The sequence below is a fragment of the Onychostruthus taczanowskii genome, unplaced genomic scaffold (genome assembly GCF_017590055.1).
Source record: "Onychostruthus taczanowskii isolate IOZ18803 unplaced genomic scaffold, ASM1759005v1 scaffold53, whole genome shotgun sequence".
Classification (NCBI taxonomy): domain Eukaryota; kingdom Metazoa; phylum Chordata; class Aves; order Passeriformes; family Passeridae; genus Onychostruthus; species Onychostruthus taczanowskii.
In genome coordinates, this window is record NW_024502902.1 from 5,869,459 (window position 1) to 5,885,592 (window position 16,134).

The 16,134-nt window shown below is 47.7% G+C and overlaps 1 protein-coding gene across 1 annotated transcript in view; it reads right to left on the minus strand.

Moving 5' to 3' along the window:
• The window catches only part of RFX4 (regulatory factor X4), an 82,499-nt gene extending 70,755 nt beyond the window's left edge, over positions 1–11,744 (minus strand). The window contains exon 1 of the mRNA XM_041416970.1: positions 11,590–11,744. Coding sequence (XP_041272904.1) covers positions 11,590–11,744 — 155 coding nt within the window. The remainder of the gene's footprint in view (positions 1–11,589) is intronic.
• Between the last annotated feature and the right edge of the window lie 4,390 nt (positions 11,745–16,134).

The window sequence follows — 16,134 nt, forward strand, 5'->3', positions numbered from 1 at the left end:
AACAGAAGTTTAAACTGAACTTGTTTACAAAAGTGGGCAGAGCAGAAGGTGTGTACCAAGCCACTTCTTTTCAACAAACAGCATATTTTCTTTTGTATGGTGTTTCAAAGATTGAGCTGGGGAGGCAGGCCTGGGAGCTCAAAAACAGATACATATAAGAGCTCTTTAGGGGCAGGAACTTTCATGAACTATCAGAAATAAGAAGCAGAAATGTTCTTGAAATTTATCTTTGACAAATTATTTTGACATGTTATCTCCTTCAGAAGAAGTAAAGGCTTGCTTCTGGAACACATCTTCAAAAGATTTCTCCTCCAGAGCCTGAGTTGAGGTGATGCAGCAGAGGAGCCTGTGTACTGCCAGTGCATTTAATGAGACAAATACTCCCTGTTTGTGTAATAGCTATTAGCTATGTATATTTGTGGCCCAAAGCACTCGTTACTCCCACATGGGCACACCATAGCAAGAGCAGGGCAAGAACCACTCAGGCTCCTCTCTGCAGAGAGGAGGAGATGGGTCTGATCACAGTCACAGTGGCTTCTGCTCCCCTGTCCTGCCAGGAGGGTCAGGAGTAGCTGCAGTAACAGCAGCACCTGTAATCACAGCCTCTTCTGGCATTCGTGAGCCACTGTGGCCAGAGGCGTTGGGGGCGGCTGTGCCACACAGCTTGGAACTGAGTGTACCCAGAGGTGCTGGCTACAGCCCTGTGGGCGTGTGTGTGTGCCCTGAAGGAAGATTCAGAGGGTTTATGGGCAGAACAAAGCCCTGTGGCCGCCTAATCTGAGCTGCATTTTGCTCACCCCATTCCCTACAGCAGTATATACAGTACTGGATTTCCATAGTTATACTGTATCCTCTGATCCACGTGTGGGCACAGCACTGGCATAATTGGGAATCACTTGTTTTTTGAAAGTGTATGAGATGAAAATCCCCATGTCCTAGAGAGACAGCCAAGGCTTTGATAATGACAAAATTTGCACAACCATTTATTTCACCAAAGCCATAGCAATTTATGAAAAGCCTTCTTATGTGCTTTCAGCTCTAGATTGGCTTTCATACTCCAAATTTTAAAGTGACCAACAAGCATGACAATTTACTTAGGGAGCTACACACGGACCAGCTCTTCTTCCACATGAGTTTGCTTGTCACTGAAATAGAGTTATCACTGGAATAAGAATATAAGATTTGCTAGGACCCAAACCACTGCTTGAGCTACATAATAACTTGGATGGCACAGCTCCTTATCTTTATTCATGATTGCTCTTGTAATTTTTTGCCCCAGTTTCTCAAGGTAAATTTAAAAAAAAGTTACAAGTAACTGTGAGAAAAGGTATCTAAAAGTAGATAATGCAAGTATAAAGGAAAGACCAAATTTTAGTGCATTTATAAGAGGACCTGTTGTTAAAATGAATATTTAGCAGTGAGGACAGACTCAGTTTTACAGTTCCAGTGACAGAGGAGGAACTCCTCTCATGCATACAGAGCCTTAGCACCCCCCTGAGTTATTTGTTTGATATTCTCAGAGGGAAGAGTTACTCATCTCTTCCTGTAGCACCTCTTTGCCAAGTGTCTCAGTACCAAGCTGGCCAGCAACACTGTCTAGCTGCTCATCTGATCTGTAACCACAAGAGAAAGTGGTTGCTAACAGCAGATTTAGCAGGTAAACACAGTAACTCAAAAGCTCAAGAGTCTGACTGAAGGTCATGGAACCTCCCATTTCCACTTTCATAGCCCATGGTACCAACAGGAGAGTTGATGGGAAGATGTTCTATATCCTTTCTTGTTAAGGAAACCATCACTGCCCTGACAGCTTCTTCTGGTTTCAGTTTCAAAGTGCTGAGGTTTGCAAGATCCATTGAGCTTTTCTCTACAGAGCTGATCTTGCTGAACATGGCCTGAGACATGCCAGCACCCCAAAAACTCTGTTGATGCTCTCCATGTTGCATCACTGCTGTGGACAGAGAAGTTCTAACCTCTACAGCTGTAGAATTCATAATGTCTGAGCAGCCTGCCTGCTTCTGCCATCCCTTAGTGTGTGGCAAATCTAATTTCTAAATGCTATCTGAATGAAAGTAAGGAAAAAGAGCCAGTTCATGTAATATTTTGACAAATGCAAGCAAAGACTTCATCTTGTAACACAATGTCTTGGAGCAATTGGTAATAGCTTATAAGATAAATTCAAGCAAAGACTTCATCTTGTAACACTTCAATGTCTTGGAGCAATTGGTAATAGCTTATAAAACAAATCACTAGTTTAAAACAGTCCCTTAAAGCCAAAAGAGATGATCCCTTTCTCTCAGGAGTAATGATTAGGAGATAAACCTGAAGTCTGACCCTCAAACTACTAAACACCTATTCTAGTACCTGCTGTATACAACATCTGGTCTGAGTAGAAGCAGTATTCCTGTTCTGTATCTCTTTCACACCTTGCAGCACAGCATTGCTGGTTACAGGCACAACTGCTACCTGAGAAGTGTAATGCTGCTGGAGTGCTGTGCATGTTGGTTACAGCAGCGCATTTCAAGCTTTTAAAGAAACACACTGCTTGAAAGAATGCAAAAATCACTTTATATACAAAGCCTCAGTGTACTGCAAAAGCAAGACCTAAACAAGATCTTGCTTAGCCTCAGCACATTGTTATCAACAAGTGTGTCTGTGACATGACAGGGCTTGGCAGCCACTGGCTCCCATTGAAGGCACTGAGCTTACCAAAATCTACTAAAATCAAGCAGAACAAGCTACTAGAGACAGCCAATCACACAGTAATTTTCTAAGATTTAGGTTTTCATAGGTGATGTAAGCAAAATGTTCCTCCTCTCCACTGCCAGATGAAAGGTTTGTGAGACCATACAAGGGTCACTGTGCAGCTGCTGTTCCCTGTGACTGCTTCAGCACACAGACACTCCTAGTCCACAAACTAGCTCTCTCTAACCATCGAGGGGGACCTGCCACACAGAGCCTGGTTCTGCTCCTTGCTGCCTCATTCGGTGCATCAGCTGGCAAGGCACACACCCTTCAGTCAGTGCATGCGAGCTGTCAGGAATATCTTCAAGCTCCACAGGAAACCATGCCAGTGTCCTCCTTGGTCCTGCACAGCCATCTTCTGTTCTTCCAAGAGACCTGTTCCTCAGGGATGACAGTGACACATGGCCTTGGTGCAGATGGCAGAGCTGCTACCCTGACAAGCTGCCAGATACCTTGGTGTTTTGTTTGCTAATCTAACTTTTTACTTCATTTCCAACAGGGGAAAATGTCAGGCACTCTTGTTGCAGTCTTTTCTTTTGTTCTCATTTCTTGGCATAAAATTCTATTGGATCTATTTCAGGGTTAATGGACACTGATCCAGGGCACTTTGTAGATGTTGGCAGGAACATCTTTTTGTTCTTTTTCTTTGACTTATGATTCTGGAAAAGCATTGTGAAGATTCACCATGATATCATAAGACTGCAAAGAATAACTCTCTTGAGTGTGAGAGAGCTCTTCTGTTTAGCCAGATCTTCACTCCCAGCATTGATTTTCTGCTGAACTATTTGATAAAGTATATTAAAAATTGACAGGCCATACTTAAACTAATAACAAAAAGCACCACAGTTAATAATTTTTTAACTCCTCCAGAATACTAGGGCAGAAAAGCTGGAATTTATGAAATGTGCTATTCTTCTTACACTGTGAAGAAGTTCATCTGAATGTGATTCTTTCATTTAAGTATGAATATGTGTTCTGTCTGTTTAAGTTTAATATATGTTCTGTCAACAATATTCCTTGCTAAGAAGGTGCATTCCAAATGCAGATAAAACACCCCCAAAAGCCCTATCATACAAGATGCTTCTGCATAATGATTCTGGTGTTTAGGGCAGCCTCTACCCTTAGCTCCTTAGGAACTCCTATCTGCCTCCTTCTCTGGAATTACATAGCATATTGCTATTGCATTTCCAACTCAATATGCATGTTAATTAGAAGTAGCCCTTTCCCTCTCCCAGTCACACACAGATGCTATCATTGTTTCATTTTGAAGAGTAAGTTTCACCAGACCAGTAATGGCTGCTTGGTTCTTGCTTCATCAAGGCCATTCCTCATTTAATGGCAAAGCAAACCTCACTTGGTCCTCTTTCAGTGCGGTGACATTTCCTCACATTCCCTTGGTGACACCACTAACTGACCAATTCAGCTCTCCCAGTGCTGAACTTTAACTCAGATGGCTGTGCAACATGCAGCCAATCTTTTCATCAGTAAGATCATCACACACATCATGTGCCTTCCAAGCACCAACCGTGCAGGCAGCAAAATGTGCCCTCAGGCTTCCCCAGCAGGATGTGTTATGGCTCCTCAGCCCTTCAGGGTCTGCTGCAGAACTAAGTGGAAAGGGTATCAGTGTCTCCAATTTAACTGCAATGCTTCCTTCCAAGGAAATGCACACATGTCTCTTGATCATTGCCAGACCTATTCTTTTCCAGAATAAAGCTCAGAGTCAATTGACACTCCCTTTTGCTCCAGATTCCATTAATTTCTTATGCTATTAATGTGAGACACACAAGTGAGCTCATAGGGCCTTAAATTCTAGGTACCTCTCCCACCTCTTACACCCTGCAGCAGTCTCTTCTCCCACACTTCTGGATTAGACATTCCCAGCTGCTGCCATGGTCTCTCAGCTCACCAGTGTGCATGAGAAGATGTGGAGTTCTCAAATCCTTAATTCAGCTCTGCTTCATTGTTACACAAGGCTGGAATGATTTGGCTGAGCAGGAGAGCTGTGGCTTAAGAAACAGAATTTGCATCAAGTACCCATGAAATGCTTCCCTCTGCCTCAGGAGCTGATGAATCCAGCAGACAGGCCAATTTGGCACAGAGATGGTAGTACATCAGTAAGACAGCCCCACAAAGATGACAAATGAAAAGATGTGAGATATGGGTGGGGGATCCACAACCAGTGTTTTGTGTGACTCAGGGGAGAGAGAGAGAAGGGACACGGCTGGTTGTTGGAAAGGAGGTGAGAAGAAAAGGGAAAGGAAACAAAAGAATGAATGAGAAAGAAAAAAGCATGGTCAGAAATAAAGGATAGGAGAAAAGAAAGTAACTACAGAGACTTTTTTTTTTTAATCAGAAGAAAAAGAGGTCAGCTCCTAAAGGAATGAGGCTACAGTAAATATTTCTCATTAGAAACAGCATCCAGTTGAGCAGACTGAAAGAACATGAGAAGACAGACCCAAGTGTGCACAGAATACATGACTCAGGTGTTAAGACATAATAGCAGTAGGAAAGAGACAATCATTTGACTGAAAAAGAGTGTGAACTAAAATACAGAGAGGCTACATTGACTCAAATGGTGACCCCTTTTCCTCCCTTTATGGATATCTACTCCAAATCTATCTGTTGCTCATTACTGTCAAAGGATGCTGCCATCACAACATTCACAACCATTTGCTGGGTAAATATGACACACCAGACAGAAACAAATGAACGCTATTGCTCTCAGAATGAACACAGAGAGTACCTGCCTACCAAAATGAGCAGAGAACATCCCCCCCCAAAAAGTTTGGTACCACTCAGAACTAATTTGTGTATACAGAACTAGCATTTCATGCTGTTAGCTTTACAGTCTAAATATGGTTGACAAAAAGTCTTTGCTAAGCCCTAATGTGCCTAGACTTACAGATTTGTAAACCTTGTATGAATTTAATTCCTTCCAAACTGTCTTCTCTTCCTTTACAAAGTACTATGAAAGCAGACCAGTGCTTTTAAAACTTGGAGCCCGGCTCTCCTGAGAAGACTCCAGTCTCCTCTGAACAATATGCAAAGCAAACTCAGGGAGGGAACATGAGAAAAAAGAGAAGTCTTCTTTCCTCCTTCTTTTTTTGCCCAAGACTCACCAAAACAAGAGTCTAGTATTGAATATTCAGCACTGAATACTAACTGCTCAATAGATGGTCTGTTTACAGAGCTCAAAGTGGAAATGACCCAGCAAGGAGGAGAGGTGAACACGCTGCTCCATCCATGTGATTAAACTGCTCTGTAAATGCAGTCCTCCCCACTTCTCCCAACCTCATTACAATGGAGACCATTTGCTGCCCCTACCACAACTCATTTTCAAAAAATTGTTTGCATTAGAGGGGCCCCTGCACCAGTATTGTCCCTGTGACTCTACATTTAGGATAGGAATGTGAGTCCCAGCTTGGGAAAACCTGTGCTAGCCAGACAGTCCAACCAGTGAGATGTGCTACTGCCACTGCTTGGGAAAAAGGAAGCACAGACACAGTTTACAGAGAAGCAGAGCAGGGAACAGTCCCTGCTTTCAGCCTGCACAGGGCACGGAGTGAATCTCACCTGGCAGCTGCCTTGTTCTGCCATGGACCTTGGAAGTCTCTTCAGCGCTCCTCCTCTGAGTTAACACATTTTGGTGTCACACAGTGAACACCCAGGAGGCCAAGCTGTGACAGAGGCTGGTGTGCAAACACAACACACCATTTAGCAAATGTGTAATTTACACTATGCCTCTCATAAGGCCAAATTTCCCTTAATATCAAAAACATAGCTCATTCTACCCTTAACTCCAAGAGGCCCAAAAGAAGCAGCCTTTTACTTACACAAGGTGCACATTTCAGATCTGTCCTGCCAAGAATTCCTGCTCTGGCTCTTTCATCACGTTGTCCCCAGTGAGACCACTGTCTCACATGCAGCACTGGGCACAGCTCCTTTCCTGCTGGCCCTGGGGTGCCAAGCTTGTTAGCCAGCAAATCTCTATCCTGCTGCTTAGCCTGGTCCGGCACACAGAGAGCTGGAGCTGAAGGGCTGTGCTGAAGGGTGGGTGAGTCCCTCCACCACCACACGAGCCTGTGGACCCAGGAACACCCACTGCAGGAGCAAGCATCTCTCATCACAGAGCAGCACAGGTCTACCATACCCTGACACACAGCACCTGGGGAACCAGGACTCCACTTTTATATTGCCCTGCTCCATATTTTTTTTATGGTGTCTATCAGGCCACCGTCACCTTAAGGATCAGCCAAGAATTTTTGTTTCCCATTTTGCTTACCTTTTTAAGGAGTAAAGGAGCAGGAAGGATTTTACTTTTCTCTGAGCATCAGAGATAGCAACAGCCAGAAGCAGAGTACATAGAAGCTAATGGCATTAAGTACTCATGTGCTTAATTAGGACATCCTGCCACAGGCTCGTGTTGAAACCAAATGTCAGATGAGGGTGGGAACCACACAAGTCAGGTTGTTGAGGATTTTTTTTCCCCTTTGAAGGGTAAGGTTTTGTCTACTTTCTACTACCATCCATGAATTTTATTCTACAAATGGTCTGTTTCAGCGAGATCCTAGAGTATTAGGAAAACATACAGCCTTTCCTGCTTGGCCTCTAACACAGCTGATGGTTTTTTGCAGCAGTTGCACCTTTGTCATAGGGTGCTGAAGTGTCCTTAGCTGTAAAAAGGATGTTCTGTGGGGTCTTTTGAATCAGGTGTGCATTTGCTGTCACCATGGGGGAGCTGCCTCTGAAACACAGGTGATTCCACCCAGCACTGGATGGCCACTCATAAGACCCCCACTAACGAACTGGGCTCTCCCTCCATATTTCCCTTCCTCAGCTGTAGCTGAGGTAGTTCAAACACTCCTGAAATAGTTTATCAGTTAAAAGGATTCTAGAAGGGAGGAAAAAAAAAGTGTGTTAGCCCTTCTAACATTGTATTTAGTGGTACCTCTACTTTTTGCTTTTTTCACTACTTTTAAATTTCCTTTGTCACTGCATTTCTGGTATTTTATTGCTTTACAAGTATAGCACAAGCTAGATCTCAACATACAGACCTATACAAGAACAGAAAGCGCCTGGTTTTTTTTTGTTTTTTTTTTTCCTTTTTTGACCTGTGGATGTCATTTGCAAACTTGTATTTGGGTATAAGACATTTTTCATTTAATGAATTTTACCTGCCTTAATATGAACACCTGTAAGTTTTGCCCCAAGTAGAAGCTGAAGAAACAGGAGTCTGATAGTATAATTCTAAGGAGTGGAAGTTTAAAAAGAGAGGAAAGAGAAGGTGAACGACAACAAGTATTTGTACTTCTAGCAACAGTATTCTTTAATTAAAAAAAAAAACAAAAAACACTGTAATTTCTAACACTTGAAACTTGAAGTCCTTTCTTCCAGGCAAATATCAGGGTTTTTTTCTAGATACGATCTCAGCAAGGAAATTAAAGCCCCTAGAGAAGAGAATTTTGTGGTTTTAATTGTTTCAGTCCCTGCCATGGGGTTCATGAGTGCCCAAAGCTCCAGCACGAAGTCTGTCAGAGTGATGATCGCAGCATCAGACTGTGACTACAGCCAGTCTGGAGAACAGAGGAAGACCCAGCATTTGTCCCCAGCCAAGTACTCTGAAATGAATGACTCTAATTCCCAGGGCTGTAAGTTTCAGGAAATCAGTCATTCAGAGAATATTCCAGCTATCTGAAATATATTGTTTGCTCTTAGGATAATATTTGGTATCCTGCACAAAAATGCTCAGCATAAGCTGCTAATTAATTGTAAACACATCATTCATAGCTTTGAATCAACTCCTTGGTTCCTGTAACAACTTCCATCTCAGAGAAATTAAGTTCAATTACCAATTAAAGTAAACAAAGTGCTTAACTGTAGCTGAAGTGAAGGAAACAAGACAGCACTGCGCCCCACATTTCACTTTTCAGACTTGAGGCAAATTAAGCCACAAATGAGCTTTCTCTTACTGAGTGCAGTGAGAACCAAGGCTCTGTTTAACCCTCTCTACTTTTTCCTCATTTCAAATTTATCATAAAGGGAAAAATGGTCAAAAGCATTTAATCCTCCATGTGTTTATATGCAGACAGCTCTTGCAGCAAGCAAGAAAGGCCCTGATGCTGACTTTACGCATCATTTCTAACACTGACTAGTATTTATTTCATAGCTAATAAACTACTCTTGCTGCAAATCTCCTGAGAGAAAAATAAATGTAAATGAAGACAGGCCAGTACCACTAGTTACGCATGTAAAATAGCTACAATTAAGTTACTACACATTCCCACCTCTGGGGAGGGATCATTACATGTTAACCCTGGGCATCTGCCCTCTCTCAGGCACACACATGGACTTCAACAGGTGTTTCCCTTGTGGAGCCACTGCAGGATCAGGATCCATCTCTAACAACAAATTGTATTAGCTTTAAAAGTTCCCAGAAAGCTCCTGGCACACATATACAATTCTACATGATCTTAAAGAGGTGAGTAAATGTGCCAGTGGTCCAGATATCCTAAAAAACCCACACAGGCCTCCACTGGCTTAATCATCACCACATACTCTTCCTTCCTACACTTGTTATCCATAGGATCACTCAGCCATCAAATATCCTTTACGCTATCCATCTTCCTCACCAGTATGTCAGCAACCAAATCCCCTCAGCTGCCGGGATGCTGGGCTCCAGCAGGGCGGGATCGTACTGGGTATTCATTTTCACACACAATGAAACAAACAGAAAGTCCAGCTCAGATGCAGGGAAACAGACAAGAGCGTGAACTCAGGAAATTCACACACCTCAGCACTCACAGAATTTTGAGCTAATTATTTGGACTCCAATATCACATCAAGTATCCCCAAAGGACTGACCTTATATTTGTATTAGTTGCACAACAGCCCACCACTGCTCTCAAGGCACTGTTATGAACAATCAAGCCCCAGCTGTACATAAGGACACCTCTTCAAAAGTCTTGTTCGGAAGAGGTACTAACATTTCATCCACAAGCAGATTTCAGTGATCCCATGGTTTGATCTTTAGTTTGCTATACTGAAATCCTATGTTTGGAAACAGTATTCCAGAGGATGCACCTCTTTATGACTGTCCTAACTTGCAAACCAGCTGAAAATTAAGTTAGCAAAATACAAAGGTGTTTACATTCAGAGACACTGCAGATTCTACAGCTATGCTAACCTTCTTCCTTGCCTGCACACTCACTGCATTGCTAGATAAAAATCACCCTTATTTTCTAAAGGCAAGCAAGCCGACAACCCTGATGGAAGCAGGATACTCTTCTGATGACTTTCTGTGGGACGGCTGTAGCAGTATCTTAGCACAAAATGGTCCCTTCTATATTTGAGAAGGTCTTTTGCTCAATATATGTTCATTGTAGTAAAGGTGCACCTGAAATAGACCAGTTGAGGCTACAGCTTTCCTTACAGTCCACACCGAAAAGTTTTATCTGTCAGAATCTTGAGTCTCTTTTGCAATAAGTATTACACTCAAATAAAATCTTGACGACTGTAAACCGTAAACTGCAATTTAAATAAATGACAGTTTCCTACAGTTCTATGGCTATTCTTATGCAAAACCTTGCTTTAGTTGTTTTTTCTTTCCCTCCTTTTAAAGATCTTTACTGCAGGTAAATATTACAGAGCAGTGAAAAATACAACAATTTCAGAATTTTAGATTTAATTCATTAGCAGACAAATCATAAAATCATTCTTTTCTCTGAGTCAGGCTTAAAAGATGAGCTTCTTAGGGCAAGGTAGTTTTAATCACATTTCAAAACCTCTAAAAAATCCTGATAGATTTTACAAAGTTATTAAAACCCCCTCAGGAATGAAGACCTGATCCAGTGACAGGACCTGGGTTTAGATCCTTGCTCTGCTGCCGCTGCTGAAGGCAGAGGGAGATGCCAGGAACTGGGCCCTGCTGCGCAAACATTGCCCACACAAACTCTGCAGCTCACAGAAAACACTTATTGTTGTTTTTTGTTTCCCTGCTCCATTTCTTTAATTTGCAAAATCTTATAAGATACAAAATCACAGAGGACAAATACTCAGGTTCAACTATATAACAGACCAGTGATATTTCTTCTGCATCTCCATATCATATCAAATTTAGGATTCAAAAGAATCATTGGATCATCCTAACTGCTCAGCGGGTTAGAGCCTTTATAAACACAAATTCTAAAATAATAAAGAAATTTTTTTCCTTATTGGAATAAAAAAGTATGAAAAGTACTCCAGGAAAGTAAGGGGGAAAGGCAAGCTTCCTCTTTACTGTGTTGCAATAAGCAAAGCAAACAGTTTTCAGAAGCAAAATCAACCATTTGTCTGGACTAAACAAATCAGGACCTAGGATCACACACTTTAGCACCATACATACATTCTGAAATGTCACAGCTCTATTCTCAGCTAGCATTCAAGTATTTAGTATCAATACTGGTGATTTCATTAATTGAACCAGGATATGAAAGCCATTAATTCTCTTCAATCAATGCTTAATATGCTAGATCCTTTTTAAATGGCAAGCTCGTAGCAAAGGTCACCCACCACTGCTGCAACACCTGTCTATGTTGATAAGAAGACTGAAATCTGGCCACTGCCACAAAGTTTTCAACACAGGCAGTGGAAGCAGCTTTTCGTGGTTCAAACAAACTGCTTTAAGGGCCTAATCCCCATGTCCTTGACAGTACTGAAAGGACTTCTGCTCATTTTAATGGGCTTTGGATCAGCTCCTAAGTCTCAGCTTCAAGTCCCAAGGATCTCATCCATCTAGCGCCTGAAAACCAGCGGAGGTTTTGCCTGGCTCCAACACTGAAATAAGGAGGGCTGTTTACTGAGCTGTACAGGAAAGTTGCGCTCCAAGAACGCGCCTCTGTTTCCTTGGGCTCCTGCTCCCTGAGCGGCGCGGCGGGGGCTTCCGCGGGGCAGGGAGTTTGGCAGCGCCCCGGGAAATCCACGGCTCCCCGCGTCCCCGCACGCCGCTGCCGAGCGGGCGGCATCCTCCTGCGTGGGACGGCTCCTGCGGGGCGGCGCGGGACCGGGCAGCGGGGCGAGAGCTGTGCCCCGCCGGCAGCGCTCCGCACGCACCTTGCCGATGTCACTAGGGGGGGCTGCGGATGAGGAAAGCCTCTACGAGCGGTCGAGATCGCCCGCAAAGCTTCCCCCGCCCGCCCCAGCCGCCCCTCGGGGAGCCCCGGGCGCTGGCCCGGAGCACCCAGCCCGCCACCGCCCTCTTGCCAGCCCCGACTCCTCCGGGGTGAGACGGGGCGCGGTGCCGCTGTCCCCGGACCCCAGGCAGCTTGCGGGCACGGAGCTCTCCGGTGTCGGTGGGGCTGCGAGGTGAGGGCCGGGCCGAGCCGAGCGCAGGGCAAGCCCCAAAAGCCGGATTCAGCCTCCCGGAATGACCCCTTAGTGCCCCATAGCGAAGGGGCGGCGGAGTCCGGCGGCGGCTCGACAGCTCCTGGCCCGGCTCGGGGGAGTTAGGAGCTTGAGAAACTACACCCGCGGACGGGCGGCCGCCTGACAGGGTTAAAGGCGGTGGAAAAACCATGCGATGAAACATAGAACAGACCCAGGGAGAAGGGCGTGCGGCCCTACTGTGGGGGTGCCCCACTCCGCGGCCGCGGGGAGCCCCGAGGGCAGCTGCTCGCCAAGCGCCGCCGCGCCTGGGCTGGGCCGTCGGGGCCGGGCGCTGCTGCGGGTGCGCTGCCGCTGTCCCGCCGGACACCTGGGGCTGGGGCTCTCCGGGAGCCCAGGCAGCCAGAAAGCCCTTTGGCCTTGGTGACAGCCCCCACGGGTGACTCTACAGGTTAGAGGAACGGGATTTAAACTCGATGGAAGCACAGGGCACTGTTAGGAGAAGGTGAAAGAACCAAACCGTTCCCCTACCTTAAAATCAGAATCGCGGGTGATTTGTTTTGTTTTTTTTTTTTTTAATTCCGGTGGTTTAGGGAAAATCTGTTCAAGATGAATTAAAACATGACTGATTTTTTTCAATGAAGCCATATTTCTCCACAATGCAAAAGGATCTTTACATAACAACTGAAACTCAGGAGAAAAGCTAATTGGATTAAGTCCTGTGAAAGGGAGGTTAAGGTGTCTGAATGAGACAACTGCAAAGCTCCACTTTTCTTGCCATCTGCTTAGCAAGACTAAAATGTTTTTTGATTAATATTATCTTAATCAATCATGCTGCCACTTATTACAACCTAACTGAAATTAGGAAACGAATAGTAGGGACGCTAAGCCCGAGAACAGACAATTCTTAAAGGAGGGACAGAAAATGCGGGGCTTTTTTTGTTAGGTTTGGGTTTTTTCTTTCCCTAAAGACCCGTTCCTCTCGACAACGAGATGTTGCCGGCAGTCCCCTTAACCCCGCCTCGGCAGTGCCGCCGGACAGCAGGAGAACTTTGTCTAACACTCTCTTAGCTCCTGAACACACTGTGACCCGAACTCAACGATTTCTTCCCCGCCGAACACACTCTCCCCGGAACAACCCGCCTGGGTTTTGTCCCGGGACCCAGCAGTAAATGTGGCCCAATTTTACCCGGCTGGTATCGCCGGTGGCCGGCGAGGGGCCGAGCCTACCCGGTGCATCGAGCGCCCCGCGCCGGGACCGCTGCAGGAACAGCCGAGCCGGGTCGGGCAACACCCCTCCCTTCTTTCTTTTTTCTCCTTGTTTTTAATCAATATTTAAATTTTTCAAAGCGCCCATCGGCCGCCTTGGGAACTAGGGATGAGAAAGACCTTCGCAGTTTTGTGGCGACACGGAGCGAAGCGGTTCCGAAGCGGGACTGCCTCTCCCTGTCGCCCCTTTCCCCGTCTCCACCCACACCAGCTTCACCGGCACAGCGCCGGCAACCCCGGAGGAGCCGGGACGGAGCGGCGAGGCCCCGAAGGAGCGGCGGAATGCTGCCCGCCGAGGCCGTCGGGGAGGCGCGGAGGGGACTCGATCCCTCTGCGGGGCTGGGGCAGCTCAGCTCCGCGGCCACCTCGCCGCCGGGCACGGCGGTCACAGCCGGCGCAGCGGCTGCCGGAGGGGACGGGGTAGATCAGGAGCGGGCGGCGGGAGGGCCATCCCCGGGCTGAGCCCTACCTAACTTGCGGGCTGTCCGCCTGGGGAACGCCTGGGCGGGCAGGCAGGGAGGGAAGGGGGAGAGAGGGGGTGTTCTCCTGTGCTAATAAAATAAATGAAATTTTCAGAGGTGACTGTGGCGGCCGCCCGCCCTCCTCGGCACGCGGAAGCCCGGGGGCTGCGCGCTCCGCTCAGAGCGCAGGGGCTGCGGCGGGTGGAAACCGCGGGAGCGCGGGCCGGGGGGCGGGAGGGAGCGGGAGGCTGCCGGCTGACAGCGGGAAGACCTAGGCCTGGGGCCTGCCCTACGTCCCCCGCCGCCGCCCCCGGGCCGGGCTAGGCTGGGCCGGGCGGCAGAGGCGGCCGTCGGATGGCGGAGCGCGGTCTCCGGCCCTCGGGGCGGGTGGCCTCGCCTCTGCGGCCGTCCCTGTCCCCTCCCGCCGGGGCTTCTTCCCACTGGCGGCGCCCGCTGGTGGTACTTCGGCCGCCGTTCTCCCGCCCGGTTACAGGACCGGCCGGGGCATCTTTTGGAGGTGCGGGGAGAGAGACCCAGCCCTGCCCTTCCCCAGAGTTCCTTCCCTCCGAATCGGCCCAGCCCCGACTTTGCCCGGGGGACAGGATGACCTAGGTGCTGGGTTTGCCCCAACCCACCAACCGTCTTCCCTAGTAAACCTAGTTTTCTCGCCCAAACTGTTTTCTCGCCTCATTGCTGCTCTAACCTAAGTGAGCTCCTAAAACTAGAAGCGGAGAAGTAATTAGTTTGCTGGCCGGCAGCCTATGATGAAAGGCGAAAAAAAAAAAAAAAAAAAAAAAAAAAAAAAAAACCCCCCCCCCCCCCCACCCTGCTCCGTCGTATCTGCAAGTGGAACCACAGGGCTCCTCCAGCCCGGGAGCGAGAGCTCCCCCTCTGCGGCCCCCGCACCCCGCTCCCCCGCACACGCCCGGGCTCATTTGCCTGCGAGGCCGGTGCGGCGGGCGGCTCCCCCCGCTGCCGCCCGCGCTGCCCCCGCCGCCACGGTCAAGTTGAAAAGTCCTCCCTGACGGGCGAAAGGAGCCCGCTGCCTGCGGGGAGGGCTTACCTGTGGAATCCATATCGGGTTCCTCCAGCAACCCGCAATGCATGCTCTTCCCATGGACGGGACGGGAGCCCCAAGGTCCCGGGGTGTGCAGAGCCCCTATCTCAGAGATGCGCGGGGGAGACGGAGCTGGGTGGCGGCGAGGGGGTGGGGAGAGAGGACAGAGGCAGATAGTTGGGGAGGGGGGGTGTAGAGCGGGAGAGAGGGACACTCCGTAATCCAGCGGGGCAAAGCCAGACCCGTCAAAATGTTTGCGGATGTTTCATGGGAAAAAGCATCATTTTATAGAAGCCCTGATGGGAGAAATGTCATTGATAGGCCAGCCAGCCTGATGAATGGCTGCTACTCAGATGGGGATGTGGCAAGGCTCAATGTGAAGCCCATTGTGATGCTGTTTTGAATAAGAAAAGCTTTCCTCCAAAAAGGGGGGCCTTAGATCTACGCAATCCCAACACTTCGACTTCCCTCTTCTATTAGAGCATTAGAAACGTTTTTCTTATTTAAAGTTCCAGCGGTCTTTCCACTCCTCCTTTCCCTCCCCCAACCCCCACCCAAGGTCCTTGGCTCATTACAGACCGAGATCAAAATTGGCTTAGATCTTCAAACGGGCAGTAGGTTTGGGGTTGTGCTCTTTGGGGCTGCCGGGTGTGCGTGCAGCGCGGCCGAGCTCCCCTCCTCCTCCTCCTCCTCCTCCTCCTCCTCCCGGTGGGCTCTGGGTTAGGAGCCTTCGCGGGCACATGGCATTGGAAGCTGCACAGCTTCCCAGATATCTTGTAAGCTTAGTTTATTAGAGGGGGAAAAAAAAAAAAAAGCCCCAACGATGTGTGTGGGTAGGAAAGGGGATGTGAGAATAAAGAGAAGTTGCCAGTATCTCTGCTGCAAGCGACGCTGGCACTGCAGACCTGCAGCAGGGACTCCCGTGCGTCTCCCCGGGCCTCAGGGAGAGGGAGCAAGGCGGGGTGGGGGCCGCTCGCCACCGGCTTGTCTGGCAGCGGAGAGCGGCTGACCCGGAGAGCTTTCCATGGGACCGAGCGGAAAGCAGGGGGGTGGGAGATCTCGATTGCCAAGAGAATTGAAGAACTAAACGGGTGCATTTTCGAACTGATGTTGCCTCCCAGCTTTAGTCCGAGGATGCGAGGATCCTTTTTCGGGTTTAGAGGACTGCGAGGGAGAGTGGGGAAGGACAGAGGTTGGAAAAAGTTGCTTATTCTGCATGCGGTTGTATGTGCTGGAAGTGGAAGT